Here is a 21,142-nt window from a genome sequence, read left to right on the forward strand (position 1 = left end):
TTCTATAAAGTTTATAGAGATAAGAGGGTTATTTCCCCATATGATTGTGCTGGCACACAGACAGAGGGCTCACGGACATAATTTATGAATGAGAAGAACCTCCTTCCATTTGAACTGTGCTGGAACCATGGCGGCTCAGGTTCCACTGCCATTCCTAATATGGGCAGAGATGTACAATAAGAGATGCTCAACACAGCCCTAGTGGTTTAGCATGAGGGGCATCTGAGGACAGTGTGACAGTTAAAGTTATTTATTAACTGCCTGTTATGGTTTAGATATCAATGTCTTTCTCTCTTCTCAAAAAGCCAACATGATTAATATACCCCCTGTTAACAGACTCATAAACAATTAAATGTATTTTTTGTATTATTTATAAAATATGTCAAAAGTGGTTTAATTTGCTCCAGTCAAATAGTGAGGAGTGTATTTGTATGCTACATGATTTAAATGTAGGGTGACCATATTTCCAGCCACTCAAACCGGGACGCAAAACACTGTTGCCTAAAACTGGGACCCTAAAAGCAATGCGCACGTTACCGCGCACGCGCGTGCCCATTCTCTAACGTTCGTGCACGCGCACACACGCACCGCAGGGTTGCAAACAGGCAGCGAGTGATTGACAAACAGCCTCAGCTTGAATTCAGACACACAATAATTTTGTTCCTTTTTTCTGGTTGGTTAGGTGAGCATGTTTTCATGAAAAGAACATGATAAATGTCTATGCAACCACTGAGAACAGATACTATTATTTTAATTCTGGCGAAAACCGGGACAATTTTGCAGTGACATATTAGTGTTTTAGATATATTTGTCGGGACACCGGGACACGCAGCTTGAAAACGGGACTGTCCCGGGTAAAACGGGACGTCTGGTCGGTCACCCTATTTAAATGTAGGACTATCTTTACTATGGCAATTTAATTGAGAATAGCCGACAGCCGACAAGCTCACAGTCACACGGCATGAACTGCAACCCGTTTTGAGTTTGTAGTACAAACTTTGTACTACAAACTCAAAACGGGTAGGTCTGCAGTTTGTAGCATAATTTCAAGTGATATGTATTTTTCTTTATTTAATAATTAAAAAAGAAAAGAAAAAACACAACACGTGGAGGCCAGTCAGTGTGAAAGTGTGTAAAAGGAGTGAAAGTATCGTAGCCCTGAAACATGACTCCGTCATGGCACCGGGTTGCATGGTTCTGGTCGGAGCAAATTATTTCGCCCCTTACAACGACACAAACATCCAGCTTTCACAAACAAAGTGCTTGATAAAGTGTCACACGTGTCTAAATACGGTACGGCTTACTATAATTACCCGTATCCTCCGTATTCTTTTAATAAGAAGCCTTTTTATCAGATCGTTTTATGTGTTTCCCATGTATTTGCGGAGCGATTTTTGCAAGGCCACGCCCACATCTCAGCGCGTATAGATGGGGTTGGTGCGCGTGGGGAAATACAAGGAATAACCGAAAACGATCAGATAAAAAGGCTTCTTGTAAAAGAACACGGAGGATACGGGTAATTATAGTAAACCGTACCGTATTTGGACACATGTAAGAATTTATTAAGCCCTTTGTTTGTGAATTCTGAATGTTTGTGTAGCTGTAAAGGGCGAAATAAGTCGCTCTGCCCAAAATCGTGTGAACCCGGACCCATGACGGACCGTCATGTGATGTCTCAGGGCTAAAAAGGTGTCGCATCTCTTCTCCAAGGTGAACATCTTGGCGCTGTTTTCATGTCACTCAGATCCAGATCGGACCGGTTCTAGCCGGTCATGTGCGCATGCGCACTGGGTGTAAACAGGAAGAACCGACTAGAAGCAGAAAAAGGAAAAAGGAAGAAGGAAACCTCCACAGCGCAGAGGAGAGAAAACACATCCAAACCACCGCTTTATGCACCGACCTGCGCTAACAGGAGACACCGAACCACTAGCGCGCTGCGCGGCGGTCTTTCAACAGCAATAACTGTTGTAATAACAATCGCTAACATACGATAGAAAGCATAGAAAACAGGCCAGACAGTGACGCCGCGGATTAATTCCACCTCTATAATGGCCTCCTGCTGAGTGCTGAGCTGCGGCGGGTCGGGTGGGGCTGTGCTCGGAATCAAACAAACCCTCCAACGTTCAAAGCCCGTTCGGTGTCACTTTATCTCCGCTGCTTGGGTTGGTTCGTTTTGGATCTCTATAGATAACGACAACACCAAGAACAATGGTCCAGAAGGACAAGTCTGTGGCGGAGTCCCCATCCTCCGGGCAGCAGCAGCAGCAGCAGGTGGAGGTGGAGCAGGGACCCTGCTCGGTGCCCGAGGCTTGCTGCGTGCTGGAGGAGGAGGACGGAGGGGGACCCGGAGGAGCCCCGGGGCTCCAGGGCTCCGCGCTGGAGGGGAGGGAGGTGCATCATGACACCTCCATCAGCGGCCAGCACAGGCCCTTCATCAGCGGAGTGGTGGAAGGTAGGAGAACATAATTCAATTTATCATGGAGTAGTGCAGTGGCTCTCCACCTTTTCAGGCTGCGACCCCCCAAAATGATCATATTTTAACTGGGGACCACCCAAAAATGATCATATTTTAACTGGGGATCACCCAAAAATGATCATATTCTAACTGGGGATCACCCAAAATAATATATTGTAAGTGGGAACCCCCCCAAAATTATCATATTTTAACTGGGGACCCCCAAAAATATTTTAACTGGGGACCCCCAACAATTATATTTTAACTGGGGACCCCCCCCCCGAAAAACCACTTACAGGCAGCAGCCATCCGCGCAACTGGTAAAAACAAACATAGCCCAGCCCTACCCTCCCCTGACCCTTCTTTGTATTTACCTACTGTATGTTTTTGAGCGGTGGTCACACCGTCTCCATAGCGTGGCCGTGTGTGTAGCCGACCGTGTATGTATGTATGTATGTGTGTCTGTATGTAGCCTGAGTCTGTATGTAGCCTGCAATACCTTTTCTGACCACACATGTTAAGGGAGGGGCGCTGTTGTTCAGGCCAGGCACACTCACACTCACATTCACACACACACACACACACACACACACACACACACACACACACACACACACACACACACACACGCAGCCTCCACCGCTCAGTTCACACAAGTGTGATTTTTATTTTATTTAAAAAAAAAATGTTTCCCCTTTTTTTTCATTTGTTATATGAGATACTTCAATGGTTTCCTATGGAAATAAGCTTAGTCTTTTCTAGGATCTCCTTTTAGTAGACCTTGTACCAGTGAACTGTACCGTCACGAAACTGTACCTTTTCCTATGCAAACTTCTAATAAAGTCTTCAATCAATCAAAAATCAAACCTAAGAGCACTAAGAGTTGAGGCATTACATTTTGTATAACACGGTTCCATCGTGAAAATAGCCGATCTACATGCTCAAGCATGTCGGCTATTTTCACAATTTCTGCCTGTACATTTTTAATTTTAGAGGTATTAAAAATGTCTTAAAAGTCCTTTAATTGTCACTTTAGAGTAGACATGTAATCATCTTGGTACCCCACAGTATCATTTGGGGACCCCCCTAGGGGCTCCGACCCACAGGTTGAGAACCACTGTATAAGTGGACTTTGTTATCTGAATTGCACTGGCATGTGCTTTTACTATGCAAACTGCTATTCAATATACGCTATTTAATAAGTATTCAATCAATCAAATCCAAATCTACACTTGTGTTGTTGTTGTTGTTGTTGTTGTTGGAGGAGGTGGAGCTTATTGCCGATAATACAAGAACAGATCTGCAAGCTGTCGACACGTCAGACACGTTGACAGCTTGTAGATCTATCTGTTCCTGTGGGCAGCACAAAGACACTGCAGTGTGACACTATCACTGTCTGGCGCAGTCAGTGGTCCGTTAACAAATATTAATCTCTTTGTGGCTTTTGGTAGTAGGTCACAGGTGGGTTATTATTTGAAGATGGCGATGAGAGTAAATCTGAACCTGATATGAAAGGCAATTAATGTAAAATATATATATATAGATAGATAGAGAGAGAGAGAGAGAGAGAGATAGCAGTGTTTGTTAATCATTAATTAAATCCTTCAATGAATTAATGTACTGTAAATCCTTATTAGTAATAATTAAATCGTCAAATCAATAGGACTGTTCATCATCATTATTATAAAAATCCATGTTTTATATCGTCACTGTCAGGCCAAAACCTTGTATCTCAAAGTTTCAAATGTGTACGTTTTCCCGCGAAGTAAAGCCCTGCTTCATCAGACAAGGCCGACGCAACAAAAGTAGTGAAAACAGCAGATCTACAAGCACACAATGCCTCGCGGTGCGAGGCGTTGTGTGCTTGTAGATCGGCTGTTTTCACTAGTTTAAATCATTTAAAAAAATGATAAATGCAAAACGAACGGTTTTGGATATGAATATCAGAGAGGAGCTTTCTTCTTCAGCAGTGCTGTGCCCCCTTGTCCAGGCCTATTAGACTGTAAGTCTAGTACAGTAAGTGGCCAGTTAGTCCCAGTTTACACCCCCAAGTGTCCTGTCCAGCAGTCCCAGTTTCAGTTTATTCCCAGGGGCAAATGGCCAGCAGCTCCAGTTAATAGTAATACCCCAGGGGCAAGTAGCCAGAAGCAATAGTTTACACTCTGGGGCAGGTGTGACCAGTGGGCCCAGTTTATTATACCCCAGACAGGGCCAGTGGTAACAGACAACTGATGAATGTCAGCAGACTCTAGAGAGACTGTATTGACGCTTTTGTTTGTTTTGACGCAGGCTTTTATGGTCGGCCATGGACGATGGAACAGCGGAAGGAGTTATTCAGAAGGTATGGTGACCGTGTGCTTTTTCCTGTATTACACTGACTGCACCACAGTGACTCTCAGGTGATTTCTCTGCTTTATATCGACATTGGACACCTTTTTTTCTTCTCACAGGCAACAGAAATGGGGGCTGAACACATATCTTTATGCTCCTAAAGACGATTACAAACACAGAATGTTCTGGAGAGAATTGTACTCGGTCGAAGAAGCAGGTGATTCTCTCTTCTTATTTGAGTCTTAAAGTCAACCACATTTTAAAGCAACGGTTTTCGTTTTGTATTTGTTTGATTTCACTGTCATTCTCTGCTATAACTGCAGTTCCAATAACTGATTTGATCTGTTCAACTGTCTTTAGAGCAACTCATGACTCTAATCACCGCCGCCAAGGAGTATGGGATAGAGTTCATCTACGCCATCTCCCCAGGCCTGGACATCACCTTCTCTAACCAGAAGGAGGTTTCTACCCTTAAGAGGAAACTTGACCAGGCAAGACCGCATTTTATGATAATCATAAAAATCACACCCAATGTGAAGTGAGCAGTGGTCGTGCTTGCATAACGTCTTCAGACTAGGATTTGAGTCTAGGATGTACAACAGGCTATGCTACACACACACGTTTTGCTATGGCAAAACGCTGAGGAAAAAGGCTACAGACACACGCACAGCCACTCTATGGAGTGGTTTACCACCGCTCAAAAATATGTAATTTAACACATAGCTCAGATCAGCCAACACAGGGAAGCTGACAGAACCTTCATTAAACACCCAGGACAACGCTCCACTCGTCCCAGACTCTTCTCCCTCCTCCTGGCTCCCCAAACTGTGGAATGAACTCCCCATTGCAATTAGAACTGCAGACTCACTCTCTAGCTTCCGCCATCGTCTGAAGACTCACTTCTTCAGATTACCACATAGCACTGACCCTAGCCTTGATGACAATACAGGGTTATGCAAAGGATATGTAATTTAGATAGCCAGTTAACGGGGGGTCCGGGACCCCTTAGGGGTCCTCAGAGTTACTACAGGGGGTCTTCCAAATCTTTGTGTGATAGAAACCTTTTTCTCCTTTTTTTTATATTATCCACTTGAATCCTAGTGTCCATATCCTGAGAACTTTAGCCAAACATAGCAGATCTACAAGCTCACAACGCCTTGCAGCAAAAAACGTTTGGCGTAGAGGGGAATAACAGCAGACTAAGGAGTGAAATGTCAAGTTTGCTAAATGCCTAAATTGCAAATTGGAATTCTGTTATTGCCATTTACTTTATCCTCAACCTCCCGTTTGTCTCTCTCTCTCAGGTTTCTCAGTTTGGCTGCAAGTCATTTGCCTTATTGTTCGACGACATCGACCACAACATGTGCCCGGCCGACAGGGAGGTGTTCAGCTCCTTCGCCCACGCCCAGGTGTCCCTCACTAACGACATCTTCCAGTACCTGGGAGAACCTCCCAACTTCCTCTTCTGTCCCACAGGTATGAACCTCACTGCCCTCGGCTGTGCTTATTACAGATCTTCAAGCGTTTAGCCTAGAATTATTGAATGCTTTAACCAGTGAAAAATAGCAGATATACAAGCTCACAGCGCGGCACCGAGTGCCGCGCTGCGAGCTTGTAGATCTGCTATTTTTTTTAAAAAGTCGTGAAAATGTCGTGCAAATCTTGGAATATATGTATTTTCAAAGTGAACGTTTGTAACTTTGTAATTTTGCTTCTGGGGGGTCCCTGGAACTAGATATTTTGAGATCGGGGTCCGTGGCCAAATAAATATCATTTTGGGGGTCCTTCACATGAAAAGGTTTGAGAACCACAGACATAGCGGTCTCTCAAGAACAGACTAACTGAGCTCCAGTTGAGTGAAAAGGACCTTTTCTTTGACGATGGCTGGCCAGATTGCTGACATAGAAACATAGGGTTTTCAAAAAGGATTCAAAAGACACTTATAGAATCAGGTCTAAATTCAAATTTTCACGATTTTTCCAAAATAGCAGATCTACAAGCTCACAGCGCGGCACTCGGTGCCGCGCTGTGAGCTTGTAGATCTGCTATTTTTCAATAGTTAAAGCATAAAATAATGAAACACAAAATGTGTACCCGTTCTAAATGGCTTAAGCGTTTGGCCTAGGGCTGTCACAATTATTACATAACCGTCTAATCGCAAATATTTGACATAATCGCGATTATTTTTCATAATCGTCATAATCGTTTCGATGTTGAAAAATGTTCATATATTTTTTTTAAGTAAAAAAAAAAATAGTGGAAATAGCAGATCTCGTTGTGACGCGGTGTGAGCTTGTAGATCGGCTATTTCCACTATCAATGTTATTTTTTTAAGTATGAAGTTGTCAAATATGTCAGAAATGTAATTGTCAACAACAAAAACACAATTAAATCGTTAATCGCAATTATTTGAGTGACAATTAATCGTCATGTAAAATGTCATAATCGTGACAGCCCTAGTTTGGCCTGAACAGTGTTGATTTTGACAGCAAATTTTGATTGAGTTTTAGTCATGGTCTTTTGAATAAAACTGTCTTTTAGTCATATTTTAGTCATCTGAAAGGTTTTTAGTTTTAGTCGACCAAATATACATAAGATTTTAGTCGACTAATTCTACAGTTGATTTAGTAGACTAAAATGTTTTTTTTTGGCGGGCCTCGATGGCATCGTAATGTCAGATTTTACACTAGTTGCAAGCTATAAATAGCAGTTATCTACAAGCTCACAATGCGTTGTGAGCTTGTAGATAATAATTATCTTGTAGATAAACTATTTTCAGAGTGCAACACCCGAGCGCAACCAAACAAGAAATGTCTTGTCTTTTAGTTCTACTGGATCTCTTCTCCACTTGGCCCTCCCTAACATTTGAGTCTAGTTTATATTTGTTGACGAAAGTGTCAATATATTCAGTCTTAGTTTTAGTCATCAGTGCTTAGTTTTTATTTAGTTTTCGTCAATGAAAAAAGGTATTTGACAAAGTTTTAGTCCAGTGGTTCTCAAAGTGGATTCCAGGGACCTTGGATTTGGTTCCATTTGTACCCTGTCAGAGTTAAGGGGAGACCTTAAAATCAAAATGTAAAAGTTTGAGAAACAGTTTTTGTGGACCAAATCAACGCTGGGCCTGAACCCTAAAACAGGGGTCTTCAACAGGGGGTCCGGGACCCCTAAGGGGTCCTCAGAATTACTACAGGGGGTCCTCCAAATCTTTGTGAGATAGAAACTTTTTTTTCTCCTTTTTTATATTAACCACTTGAACCCTAACGTCCATATTTGGAGAACGTTAGACAAAAATATCAGATCTACAAGCTCACAACGCCTCGAGGCGTTGTGAGCTTGTAGATCGGCTATTTTCGGCAAAGAGGTTTGGTGTAGAGGGGAAAAAAGAGCACTACCGAGTGAAAGGTCAAGTTTATTAAAGGAGGACTTTGCCACTTTTCAACCCATCTTCATATAATAGGTCCTCACTAATGTTCATAATAAAATTGCAAAACAAAAATTCTACTCAGTCCAAGTCTCTTAGGAGAGCTGTGTGAAGTTCAGAAATCCATAGTCTTGTGACATCATCGTTTGACAGATCTTTTTTTTTAAACAATATTTTTGAAAATATATTTTAGATTTTTATTATCGTGAGAACAATAGCTTCCCCTTTAACATTGCAACTTTTCAGGAATAGAAAGCCTGCCTTTTCTATTAGCTTGGATTCCCCATTGATGATGTCACAAGACTATGGATTTCTGAACTTCACACAGCTCTCCTAAGAGACTTGGACAGAGTAGTTTTTTTTTTTTGCTATTTTATTATGAACATTAGTGAGGACCTATTATATGAACATAGGCTGAAAAGTGGTGAAGTAATCCTTTAAGTATTGACGGTTCAAGTGGTTAAATATCTGAAAACACAAATTGACGTGAATCCAACATACACTGATGATTGTGCTGTCAAACGATGAAACTATATGGAATCTGTGAAAAGGTTGTGGGGGTCCCTGCTTCATCTGTCTCTCTCAACTAAGGGGTCCTTGGCCTGAAAACGTTGAAGACCCCTTGCCCTAAAACTAAATAATAATGTATTCCCTTTTTGCCTGACATGCAGAGTACTGTGGAACGTTCTGCTACCCCAACGTGGCCCAGTCGCCCTACCTCCACACCGTGGGGGAGAAGCTGCTGCCTGGAGTGGAGGTGTTATGGACCGGTGAGTCTGAGGATCACACTGTGGAATTCAGTTAGAGCAGCGTCATAATGCTGACTGAGACGGAACGCATTAATCTTCTTACAGTGAAGCTACTAGCCCTGCATCCTGAGTCCCTGACTCATGTTTTTAATAAAGGACTCATTAAACTAAGCATCCCCAGGATGCATACAACTCTATGGGGGGGGTCCCCAGATGATTAGCTTAATGTGCAACGTTGTCTCCTCACTCAACAGTAAACAAACCAACATAAAGTTTTAAGTGTATAGAGCATACATGGGCAACTGGCACCCCAGGGGCCACCTTCACTTAATGCGGCCTGCTGGTTAATATTGGAATAGTGATATATTATTGATTTCAGCTGTTACAATTCCAAAAGAGCAAAGATGACGCAGCTTAATGACAAGTATTTAAAAAAAAATTACATGTCTTTTTATGTTGAATGTAACATAATGAAAATGTAACTTTTCAGGATTCCAATTCAAAAATAGCAAAAAAAAAGTGACAATTTAAGGACTTTTTAATACCTCTAAAATGACAAGTTAAACATTGGCCAAATTGTCAAAAATATAGTGGCCAACGCAAGGCGTTGTGAGCATGTAGATCTGCTATTTTCACGATAGAACCATGTTATACAAAATGTAATGCCTCAACTCTTAGTGCTCGTCAGGGTGGGGGGGGTCCCCAGTTAAAATATGATTATTTTGGGGGTCGCGGCCTGAAGAGGTTGAGAACCACCGTGGTCAGATGATGCATATTAATCTAATAACTCCTCCCCAGGTCCAAAGGTGGTGTCCAACGACATCACGGTGGAGTCCATCGAGGAGGTGACCAGGATCATCCGCAGAGCGCCGGTGATCTGGGACAACATCCATGCCAACGACTACGACCAGAAGAGGCTGTTCCTGGGCCCCTACAAGGGCCGCTCCACGGAGCTCATCCCCCGGCTGAAGGGGGTCCTCACCAACCCCAACTGCGAGTTCGAGACCAACTTCGTGGCCATCCACACTCTGGCCACCTGGTACAAGTCCAACATGAACGGAGTGCGCAAGGACGTGGTTATGAGTGAGTACGACGATGAAAAAGCTCTTAAACCTGTGAATTGAACCTCTTAAACCTTATATGCAGATCATTCATAGAAAATTAGAATATTTTATAAAAGTAAATATTCTTGAAACGTTCAGATATATTTCTTGAAACCTTCATATATTCTAGAGACATTGTAGCCTGGTTCCAGCCCGTAGAAACGCCCACTCTCAGAGTGGACTGTTTCTCTGGTCTGGTCTGGTGTTGAGTAAACGAATCTGCAGTTTACCGATCCAAAATTGCGGCTTCTCCAATGAGCGCAGGGGGTGGGGGTTGGTCTAACGAATATCCAATTCACGCTGTCATATTCGCGCAATTCGCGCTGTCATACCGTCTGGAGAACGGAAGCTGTGATCATGAGTAAGGCTTGGGCTCCACCGGGAGTGTTGTGTTGTGACGGCGTCAAAAAATTAACCGGGGCGAATTTGGCGTCGGACGTTGACCTCGGCAGTGGAGCACCCTTCATTGATTAAAAAGGGAGCGTTTCCAGAGTTGAGGTTGACGCGACACTCGCAGTGGAGCCGGGGGTTAAGCGATAAAGCGGATCCCATCGTTTTGCAAAATTTATCCTAATATAAATCAAAATCATCTAAGCATACATAGCTTGCTGCTTAGCAGAAATGACATTTTAAAATATATTTTCGTGAACGGAAATGCCAGCTTCCGCTACTCGGATTTCAGGAGGTGTAGTTCCTGACTTTATATTGCATTCGGAGATAGTGAAATAGTTTGTCTGGCTACGCAAGACTAGGGTTCATGTGGTTACCAGTGATGTTACTAGGTTTTCAATGTAATGGGTCCCGGGACCCACAGGTGGTAATTCAAATGGGTCCCAGAAAAGTTTTATGAGTCCTCAATATAAAGTGTACGCGTGCAAAATGGCGTCGGACGTCGGTGGAATCAAAACATTGACGTTTCTATTGCCTGTTTAAGACTTTCTATGTGGATTTTATTTGTTAACGTAGGGTAAAGTAGTATGCTTTCACCCATGAACAATGGTGGTGTCTGTGGAATTTCTTTTTTTTTTTCTTTTACCGCAACGCGGTAAATTAATTTAACATGGACTCCAATGGAGGCGCATCCCCGGGACCCCAGGACCATGACATGAATGAGTCCCTGGGTGACTTGAATGAGTTTTTGATGTGGGATGCGCACGTAATGACATCACTGGGTTACCATCTTGAAGTGGATAAAGTAATGGTCACCGCACCAATAATTAGGCTCACATAGATCATGTGGTATAGCAGTAAAGGGCTGCATCTCTCTCCATATCTTCCTGACCTCTTCTCTTCTCTTCTCTTGTTGTCTTGGCCCAGCGGACGGAGAGGACAGCACGGTGTCCATCCAGATCAAGCTGGAGAACGAAGGCAGTGACGAGGAGCTGGAGACGGACATGCACTACAGCCCCCAGCTGGCCCTGAAGCTGGCTCTGACCGAGTGGCTGGGGGAGTTCTGTCTGCCCCACCAGTACAACAGTAAGTTAGAGCTGTCACTGTTATGACATTTTACGATTAATTGTCACTCAAATAATTGCGATTAACGATTTAATTGTGTTTTTGTCGTTGACAATTACATTTCCTTTTGGCTTTTAGGCTTTGAAGTTGCACATGGCAGATATGACACATAACCTAAACATACAAAGAAATTACTGACATTTTGACAACTTTATACTTAAAAAGGAACATCGAAATAGCCGATCTACAAGCTCACATTGCATCGGGACACGTTGTGAGCTTGTAGATTGTCTATTTCCACTATTTTTGAAAATATACGAACCTCTTTCAACATGGAAACAATAATGACGATTATGACAAAGTTATTGCGATTATGTCAAATATTTGAGATTACTATTATTGTGACAGGCCTAACAGTAAGTCAGGTTTATTACTTTCCACACAGCTGTGGTTCCACATTCTGTGCCACCTGTTGCTTCTGCTGTGTTCACATAGCTCTTGCTTTAGTTTGGCTTTACATGTGTTTCTTCTTGAATAGCCTACAGCTATCCTTTCTGTTATGCTGAGATGAGAGAGCGATGACGCAACATCGTGTTAGGCAGGCTATGCTTGTCTTCAGCCAATTTTGTTGCCTAAAACTAAATATAAACTAAGCTATGATGACTAAAACTGAGACAAAATATATTGACAATTTTGACAACAAAAAAAAAAAATAGACTAAAATGTTAGGGGGGGACTAGTGGAGAAGAGATCCAGTAGAACTAAAATCCGCATCAGCATGCAACCGAGTGTAAAATCAGCCATTACGACACTACCAAGGCCCGCCAAAATACATTTTAGGGCGCAGGCGGTATTGCTGTCGCCTCACAGATAGAACACAGATAGAATGTCCTGGGTTCGATTCCCGCCGGGGGCCCACATCCTAGGTGAGGTTGGCGATAGGGCCTTTTCTGTGTGGAGTTTGCATGTTCTCCCTGTGTCCCCTAGGGTAGATAGATACCCTCACGAAAACATGCAGTAATCCCGGTCTCTATACTGCCTCCCCCCGGCCAGCCGGGGTGCCTGATGGAGGGGAAAAGAACCAGTTGAAATAGCGTGTTCCTTCCACGAGCTACGTCCAACCGGGGGAAACTACCCCCCCATCAGGTGATAAGAAGCGTCCGGAATTTGCTGTCTAAATCAACACTGCTTTTCTTCTCCTTCAGGCCGACAGGTGCCTCACAGCATTGCCAAGACCTCTGCAGTGGACACGTCATCGCAGAGTGGCCCTCCTCTCTGCAGCGCCACCACCGTCACCGGGGCCTTCCAGCAGCCAATCATGTCTGCTGCCCCCGACCCAGACAACCACCCCATGGCCAAGAGACACCAAGAGGTACGTTTAGACCCAGACAACCACCCTATGGCCAAGAGACACCAAGAGGTACGTTTACACCCAGACAACCACCCTATGGCCAAGAGACACCAAGAGGTACGTTTACACCCAGACAACCACCCTATGGCCAAGAGACACCAAGAGGTACGTTTACACCCAGACAACCACCCTATGGCCAAGAGACACCAAGAGGTACGTTTAGACCCAGACAACCACCCCATGGCCAAGAGACACCAAGAGGTACGTTTAGACCCACACAACCACCCCATGGCCAAGAGACACCAAGAGGTACGTTTAGACCCAGACAACCACCCTATGGCCAAGAGACACCAAGAGGTACGTTTAGACCCACACAACCACCCTATGGCCAAGAGACACCAAGAGGTACGTTTAGACCCAGACAACCACCCCATGGCCAAGAGACACCAAGAGGTACGTTTAGACCCACACAACCACCCCATGGCCAAGAGACACCAAGAGGTACGTTTAGACCCAGACAACCACCCCATGGCCAAGAGACACCAAGAGGTACGTTTAGACCCACACAACCACCCCATGGCCAAGAGACACCAAGAGGTACGTTTAGACCCAGACAACCACCCCATGGCCAAGAGACACCAAGAGGTACGTTTAGACCCACACAACCACCCCATGGCCAAGAGACACCAAGAGGTACGTTTAGACCCAGACAACCACCCCATGGCCAAGAGACACCAAGAGGTACGTATAGACCCAGACAACCACCCCATGGCCAAGAGACACCAAGAGGTACGTTTAGACCCAGACAACCACCCTATGGCCAAGAGACACCAAGAGGTACGTTTAGACCCAGACAACCACCCTATGGCCAAGAGACACCAAGAGGTACGTTTAGACCCAGACAACCACCCTATGGCCAAGAGACACCAAGAGGTACGTTTAGACCCAGACAACCACCCTATGACCAAGAGACACCAAGAGGTACGTTTAGACCCAGACAACCACCCTATGGCCAAGAGACACCAAGAGGTACGTTTAGACCCAGACAACCACCCTATGGCCAAGAGACACCAAGAGGTACGTTTAGACCCAGACAACCACCCTATGGCCAAGAGACACCAAGAGGTACGTTTAGACCCAGACAACCACCCTATGGCCAAGAGACACCAAGAGGTACGTTTAGACCCAGACAACCACCCTATGGCCAAGAGACACCAAGAGGTACGTTTAGACCCAGACAACCACCCTATGACCAAGAGACACCAAGAGGTACGTTTAGACCCAGACAACCACCCTATGGCCAAGAGACACCAAGAGGTACGTTTACACCCAGACAACCACCCTATGGCCAAGAGACACCAAGAGGTACGTATAGACCCAGACAACCACCCCATGGCCAAGAGACACCAAGAGGTACGTATAGACCCAGACAACCACCCCATGGCCAAGAGACACCAAGAGGTACGTATAGACCCAGACAACCACCCTATGGCCAAGAGACACCAAGAGGTACGTTTAGACCCAGACAACCACCCTATGGCCAAGAGACACCAAGAGGTACGTTTAGACCCAGACAACCACCCTATGGCCAAGAGACACCAAGAGGTACGTTTACACCCAGACAACCACCCCATGGCCAAGAGACACCAAGAGGTACGTTTAGACCCAGACAACCACCCTATGGCCAAGAGACACCAAGAGGTACGTTTAGACCCAGACAACCACCCTATGGCCAAGAGACACCAAGAGGTACGTTTACACCCAGACAACCACCCCATGGCCAAGAGACACCAAGAGGTACGTATAGACCCAGAGCCATGCACGGCACGAGTTACGCGCTGTGATCTTGTACATCTGCTAGTGTTTGAATAGCCAACATATAAATGGATAACATGTTTAAAAGTGATTGTGACCCCAATGGGTTCCCCCGGACCCTACTTTGAGAACAAAATGGCACAAACGACATTTACAAACAAGGTGTATAATAAATAGAACTTATGAACAGGACTGTCATTCGTATGATATCTTCTGATTTGAGAACATGAGGATTCATCTGGAATCCCCAAAACCCCAGGACAAAAATCCACTCGTCCTAGACAATTCGCCCTCCTGGCCCCCAAACTGTGGAATAAACTCCCCGTCGCTCTTAGAATGACAGACTCACTCCCTAGCTTCCACCATGGACTGAAGTCTCACCTCTTCAGACTCCACCTAAGCCCATAGCATGACCATACATGAAAGCTAGATCGGGGGCACGGTGGTGCAGTGGTTAGCGCTTCGCCTCACAGCTAGAAGGTCCTGGGTTCGATTCCCGCCGGGGGACGCTGTGGGTGCTGGGGGCGTGTTTCTCCCTCCGCGTCATCAGGACTACCCATGCACTGAAGGAAGCATGAGGTTAGTCCGTTGTCTCCCCAGGCGCGGCAGAGGGAGAGCAGAGCCCAGGATTACATAGGCAATTGGCACTGGGTGAAAATGGGTTGCAAAATTGTGGGATAAAAATTATAGTAAAAAAAAAAATACATGAAAGCTAGATAGCATTCTTTTTCGGTTTTATATAAACTTTTTTTTACTGATTAGGTGCTTTGTCTACCGATGTTATTTTTTTCTAGATTGATATTTCTATGCTATTGATGTATTGATGTATTACCTTGCTTATTGTAAATCGCTCTGGATTAAGAGCGTCTGCTAAATGCCTAAAAACTGTAAACTGAAGATCTTCACGTGAATGTTTTCAACTTGTGTCATCATGTTCTCCTCTTCCCAGAGCGAGGTTGAGAAGAAGGACTCTGACGAGGAGCCCATGGAGATGGTGGTGGAGAAGGCCGACCCGGAGGCGGAGGTCCAGCAGGCCGTGGCCCCCCGGCCCATGGACACCACGGACAAGGAGGAGTCCAAGTCCCCTGAGGACTCCATCCAGGAGGACTCTGGCAGCGACGTGGCCCCCATGCAGACCGAAGAGGAGCTCAAACAGGTACGCTTTACTGACGTTTGTGTGTATATAGGCCTAATAGCCGATCTCCAAATTCACGACGCGCCACAGTGCAACGTGTCGCAAGCTTGTGGATCAGCTATTTTCACTGGCTATAGTACAGATCAATCTACAAAAATATAAAAAAGAATATTTTCTTGAAACTTTCATATCTTTTTTGAAACTTTCACATGTTCTAGATACATTGCACAGCATATGCAGTGAATTATTCCAAACCTTCTTTGTTTAGATTTTGAATTTTTATGGCATGTCATGAATATCAAAAGTCCATATTTCAAAAAATTACAATATTACACGAAACCACACAAAACTAGGATTTATAATAGAGAAACAATATTCTAATTTCTTTAGATTGATCTGTATATTTCAGTAACAATAGGCTTTGATTTTTTTAGTTTACAAAGCTTAAAAGTTAAACAGAAATTGTTCATTCAAAGCAAAAATAATGTACGCCAGTTCATTCGTGAACAACCCTTTATTTCGCTGTCCTGACTGACGCAAGCGGCGGAACATCTCCCGGCTAGATGTTTGTGGCTGGTTTCTCCCGCTTTCTCCCCCAGGAGCCGTTCGTGCCGGGGCCGGACGAGAAGCCCCTGTTCACCACGGAGCCCCTCACCCTGGAGGACCTGACACTGCTGGCCGAGCTGTTCTACCTGCCCTACGAGCACGGGCCCAAGGCCGTCCAGATGCTCAAGGAGTTCAACTGGCTCCGAGCCAACAGCAGCAGCGTCAGCGTCAACTGCAAGGGCAAGGAACCGGAGAAGGTACCGTATGCATCCAGTGTTCATCTTTAACCCATTTAGGCCTGAACACATTATGACGCAATATTTTATGCTTTAAATATAAAAAAAATAGCAGATATACACCGCGCTGCGAGCTTGTAGATCTGCTATTTTTGAAAAATCGTGAAAATTTGAATTTTGACCCGATTCTATAAGTCTCTTTTGAATCCTTCTAAGATTTTTGGAAAAAAACCCATGTTTCTATGTCAGCAATCTGGCCAGCCATCGTCAAAGAAAAGGTCCTTTTCACTCAACTGGAGCTCAGTTAGTCTGTTCTTGAGAGACTACTATGTCAGTGGTTCTCAAACCTTTTCATGTGAAGGGCCCCCAAAATGATATTTATTTGGCCACGGACCCCCATTTCAAAATATCTAGTTCCAGGGACCACCCAGAAGCAAAATTTGAGTTACAAACGTTCGCTTTGAAAATACATATTTTCAAAGATTTTGCACACATTTTCACGACTTTTTCAAAAATAGCAGATCTACAAGCTCGCGCTGTGAGCTTGTATATCTGCTATTTTTCACTGGTTAAAGCATTCAATAATTCTAGGCCTAAATGGGTTAACAGCAAATCTTGACGTTCTTGGATGTTTTTTGAATAAAATTCCATTTTAGTTTTAGTGATCTTTGTAGTCTTAGTTTTAGTCATCGTAGCTTAGCTTTTATTTTTATTTTTCGCCAGTGAAAAAAGGTAGTCGACCGACATTTTTGTCATAGTTTTAGTCAACGAAATTAGCGTCGTAAATAATAAGTGTCTTTGCAAAAATCACAGTGTATGACAAGAAGCGAAAATCGCTGATCTACAAGCTCAAAACGCGGAAAGGAGTAGTCACTAAGCGTTAGCTTGTGCTAAGCTAACCCGGCTGAAGGAACACACACACACAGCATAAAGAGACCCAATGGAGAATCATTTTCTAAGGCAGACATTCGGGTCTCCATCCTGAAATCAATGGGGGTAAATTTACTATAATCAATTTTTTGTCTTAACCCTTTAAGTGCCTATCCCGAACATGTTCGGGATATTCGGGATCAAAAACAATTTTTTATTTGCTATTTTACTTACCCCGAGCTGCTTGGAGCAACGTGGGTGGTCCCGGCTCGCCCAGCGCTCACCAACGAGAGACGCTAGATGCTCCGACGATTTATTCCATTGAAAATGGTTTAAAATAAAGTTTAGAGCCCCCCAAAAAAAACCTCGGTACCGGTACCGGGACGTATTCCAGGGTGCCTATCCCGAACATGTCCGGGATATTTAATAAAATGAATTATTTAATCGGAGGCCTCAACGAAGCCCCGGTCTAGACGTCCATCCATGCCCGGGACTTAGACTCGGCCATCCACGGGCCGTATTCGCGCTAACGGCCGCATCGCGCCGCCCACTCCAATAATAAATCACATCTTTAGACAGGATTTTCTCCGGATTGTGTTCCCAGACCCAAAGAGAAAGTTTTTTGCGGCTGAAATAGCTTTAGATCGGGCTTCTAAATGGGTTAGCATTTTGGCTACGTGTCAGCTAGCTTCCTCCTCCCGTCACCCATAGCATTGACTGGAGTGAAAACACAAGCCAGTTGGGAGAGGGTCGACGAAAGCTATAAAGAAGGTCTATGGAGAAATGTCTGGCACTCTAGCGCCCCTTGTGGCCGGATGGCACTGTATGAGTTAAGAATGCGACAAATACGAAAAAATATTATTGAACTCAAGTCTCCATGGCGTGAGTAATCAATAGAAAAAATGTCATTTTGGGGGTGAACTATTCCTTTAAGAGCTCGTCAATCTGCTTTTTATTTTGTAAACCTTTGCCTATTATAAACAGGGACGCCAGGTTGAAAGTGGTTAACTGTTTTACTGCTACGGACGTTACCGTTCGCCCCAATTCTGAACGTCGCTCGTCGCCAATACGGCCGTTCGTTCGTTTACCTTGTTGATGTCCGTAAGCTGATGAGGGGTCGCGCCGCCATATACAGTGAACACATCTGCCGCAATGATGCTCTAAAAAATCCATTATGCGTTAACATCGACGGAGACCAATTCACTTCCTTGTTGATTTCTCTGGCCCTGTGGCTTTGTGGCGAGTGACTGGTCTCAATGGATGGCAACTCAGAACGGCCAAATTCACATTCATTCTTGCATGACGCCGCCCTCTGCTGCCAGGTCCGCCAAAGTGCATGTTGCACAATCAAAAAAAGAAAAAAGAAAGAAAACGTCTATCTATCTGCTATAACATCGCAAAGGTAAGCTGCTTTTTGCTGGCAAAAGACCCAATAAATAAATAAAACATCTGGCAGTAAAACTGTTAATGTTCAGCTGCTACCTAATGGTGGAGGTGTACTTCCAATACGGCCCATTGGGTGGCGCATTATTTGGAAGAGAGGGTATCCATGGTTAGGGTTGGGCACTTTTCATATGGTAAAAATAAAAAGTTATTGATTCCTATTTGGTTGTGAATATAAAATACAGAATCCGCCCTCATGTAGAATAAGTGTGGTGTGACCTGGCGTGCCCTATGGATCTTTTTCTTCCAACATTTTTTTTTTTTTTGTCTTTTCCGCCGCAGGTAGCGGAGTGGCGAGCTCGGGCGGAGCAGTTCGAGGAGATGTGCTGCTCCGTGATCCAGATGTTCACGCGCCTCTCCAACTCTGCCAACCGCACCATCCTGTACGACCTCTACACCTACATCTGGGACATCAAGAGCATCATCTCCATGGTCAAGTCTTTTGTCCAGTGGCTCGGTGCGTATGACCAGACCGCCCGGGGATCCACGAACCCCACAAAGTAGCTTTTTGCCTGACCAAATCCAACAACGCAAGTATCGGCCCCCGATTTTGGGGCTTTTTAAGCGGCTAAATACACAGAAATAGCATTCGGTGACCAATTTTCAAACGTAGGAATATTATCTTCCAGGCTAGTGCTTCGTAGTTTTAGTCACGCACATATATAATCATAAACACAGTCTGCACAATCGGCATAACAGATGGTAGCGCTCGTTGTTTGACCGCAAATCCACTGAGAATCTTTACTGCTGTAGTTTGAGCTTATCGCCTTCATTAACGATCACGTCAGACCAACTCGGGCCACACAACACATGTTGCATTGCATCGTAGTAGTTTTGATTATTTTTGTATTGCTCTTTTGTGCTTTTTTCTACACGATTGTGTGTAATGGTTTAATGTGTCTGACTGAATGCCGCCTGCACTGCTAGGACCGACCGTACGCTAAGCCAAGGGGTTCTCAACCTGTTCAGGCCGCGACCCCCCAAAATAATCATGTTTTAACTGGGCACCCCCCGCCCCCCACCACCACCACCCTGCACAAGCACTTGGAATTGTAGGAGTTGGCATTACATTTTAGTTTGACTCGATCTATTCCACTGTGAAAATAGCAGATCTACATGCTCACAACGGCGTTGTGAGCATGTAGATCTGCTATTTTCACAATTTCAGCCTCTAATATTTGACAAGACGTGCTAATGTTTGATCAGAGGTACTAAAACAGCATTTAAAGTCCTTAAATTGTCACTTTAGAAATGTGCAGATACCCTTTATACACTTATACTGTAAGTTGGTCTGTTTACTGTTGAGTGAGAAAACAATGTTAACATTTTAGCTTTACATCTGGGGACCCCCCCCAAAATAATTTGGGGATCCCCTTGGAGGGTCCGGAGCCACAGGTTGAGCACCACTGCAGCTAAGCCCATGACAAGCCTCTCCATTTGGCTTGTTGTTGTACCAGAAGAACTGGGATCTTTCTTGTGGTGACTTTGTTCATCCAGCAGGGGTCCCTGCTGCTTGCTGTGTGTTCAGTTGCATTCCCCACCCCAGACACTCTTGCTTCCATCTCTCTTTATCTGTGGGGATGGGCACTGGGGGACCCCCTCCCTAAACCACCTCCCCCATGCCCTAGCGCGCACGCGAGCTTGGACAGCAAGGTGACTGTGGAAAGGCCATTCTGGTGGACGACAACATCTCCAAAAAAAACACTCTTGAGAACATTTTGGAAAATGAAAGGACGCGTTGGATGGCTCCTTCCCGTTCAGCTGTTTCTTGCACAGATGAACCCATATTAATTTTACTGTATTTCGGCAGCATCCTCTCTGCCTTGTAAGAATGAAGAGGAGCCCAAAAGTATAGAAAACCTCTCTGAATAATCTGCTCAAAGTGTATCACGGTTGACTCACTTGGTATGAAACAAGCCTAATCTGTCAGCATTATCTCTTTCTAGCTCCTTTTCTACCTTACCTCTGCCTTCTCTCTGTCTCTCTCTCTCCATGGTTCCCACAGTCATGAAATTCCTGGAAATATTTTGAAATTCGAAAAATATTTTTCCAGTACTGGAAAAGTTTTGGAATTGATCAAGGGTCCTGGATAGAGATGGACCGATTGCAAAATTCTTGGCCGATACCGATCCTCCGGTTTTATGAAGGTCTGACCTGCCAAAACCGATTTTTCCGATACCGATTTCTTTAGCTAAGAACTAGAAAATAGGGTTGCTCAAACACCCTTTTTTC

The 21,142-nt window shown here is 44.4% G+C and overlaps 1 protein-coding gene across 1 annotated transcript in view; it reads left to right on the forward strand.

Moving 5' to 3' along the window:
- Positions 1 to 1,836: 1,836 nt before the first annotated feature.
- The window catches only part of oga (O-GlcNAcase), a 45,867-nt gene continuing 26,561 nt past the window's right edge, over positions 1,837 to 21,142 (forward strand). Inside the window, exons 1-12 of the mRNA XM_080741031.1 lie at positions 1,837 to 2,452; positions 4,745 to 4,796; positions 4,906 to 5,003; positions 5,147 to 5,277; positions 6,091 to 6,262; positions 8,879 to 8,977; positions 9,755 to 10,039; positions 11,377 to 11,535; positions 12,720 to 12,886; positions 15,630 to 15,836; positions 16,379 to 16,618; positions 19,193 to 19,367. Coding sequence (XP_080597157.1) covers positions 2,209 to 2,452; positions 4,745 to 4,796; positions 4,906 to 5,003; positions 5,147 to 5,277; positions 6,091 to 6,262; positions 8,879 to 8,977; positions 9,755 to 10,039; positions 11,377 to 11,535; positions 12,720 to 12,886; positions 15,630 to 15,836; positions 16,379 to 16,618; positions 19,193 to 19,367 — 2,029 coding nt within the window. The 5' untranslated portion in view covers positions 1,837 to 2,208. The remainder of the gene's footprint in view (positions 2,453 to 4,744; positions 4,797 to 4,905; positions 5,004 to 5,146; positions 5,278 to 6,090; positions 6,263 to 8,878; positions 8,978 to 9,754; positions 10,040 to 11,376; positions 11,536 to 12,719; positions 12,887 to 15,629; positions 15,837 to 16,378; positions 16,619 to 19,192; positions 19,368 to 21,142) is intronic.

Source organism: Nannobrachium achirus (assembly GCF_963921795.1).
Source record: "Nannobrachium achirus genome assembly, chromosome: 13".
Taxonomy (NCBI): domain Eukaryota; kingdom Metazoa; phylum Chordata; class Actinopteri; order Myctophiformes; family Myctophidae; genus Nannobrachium; species Nannobrachium achirus.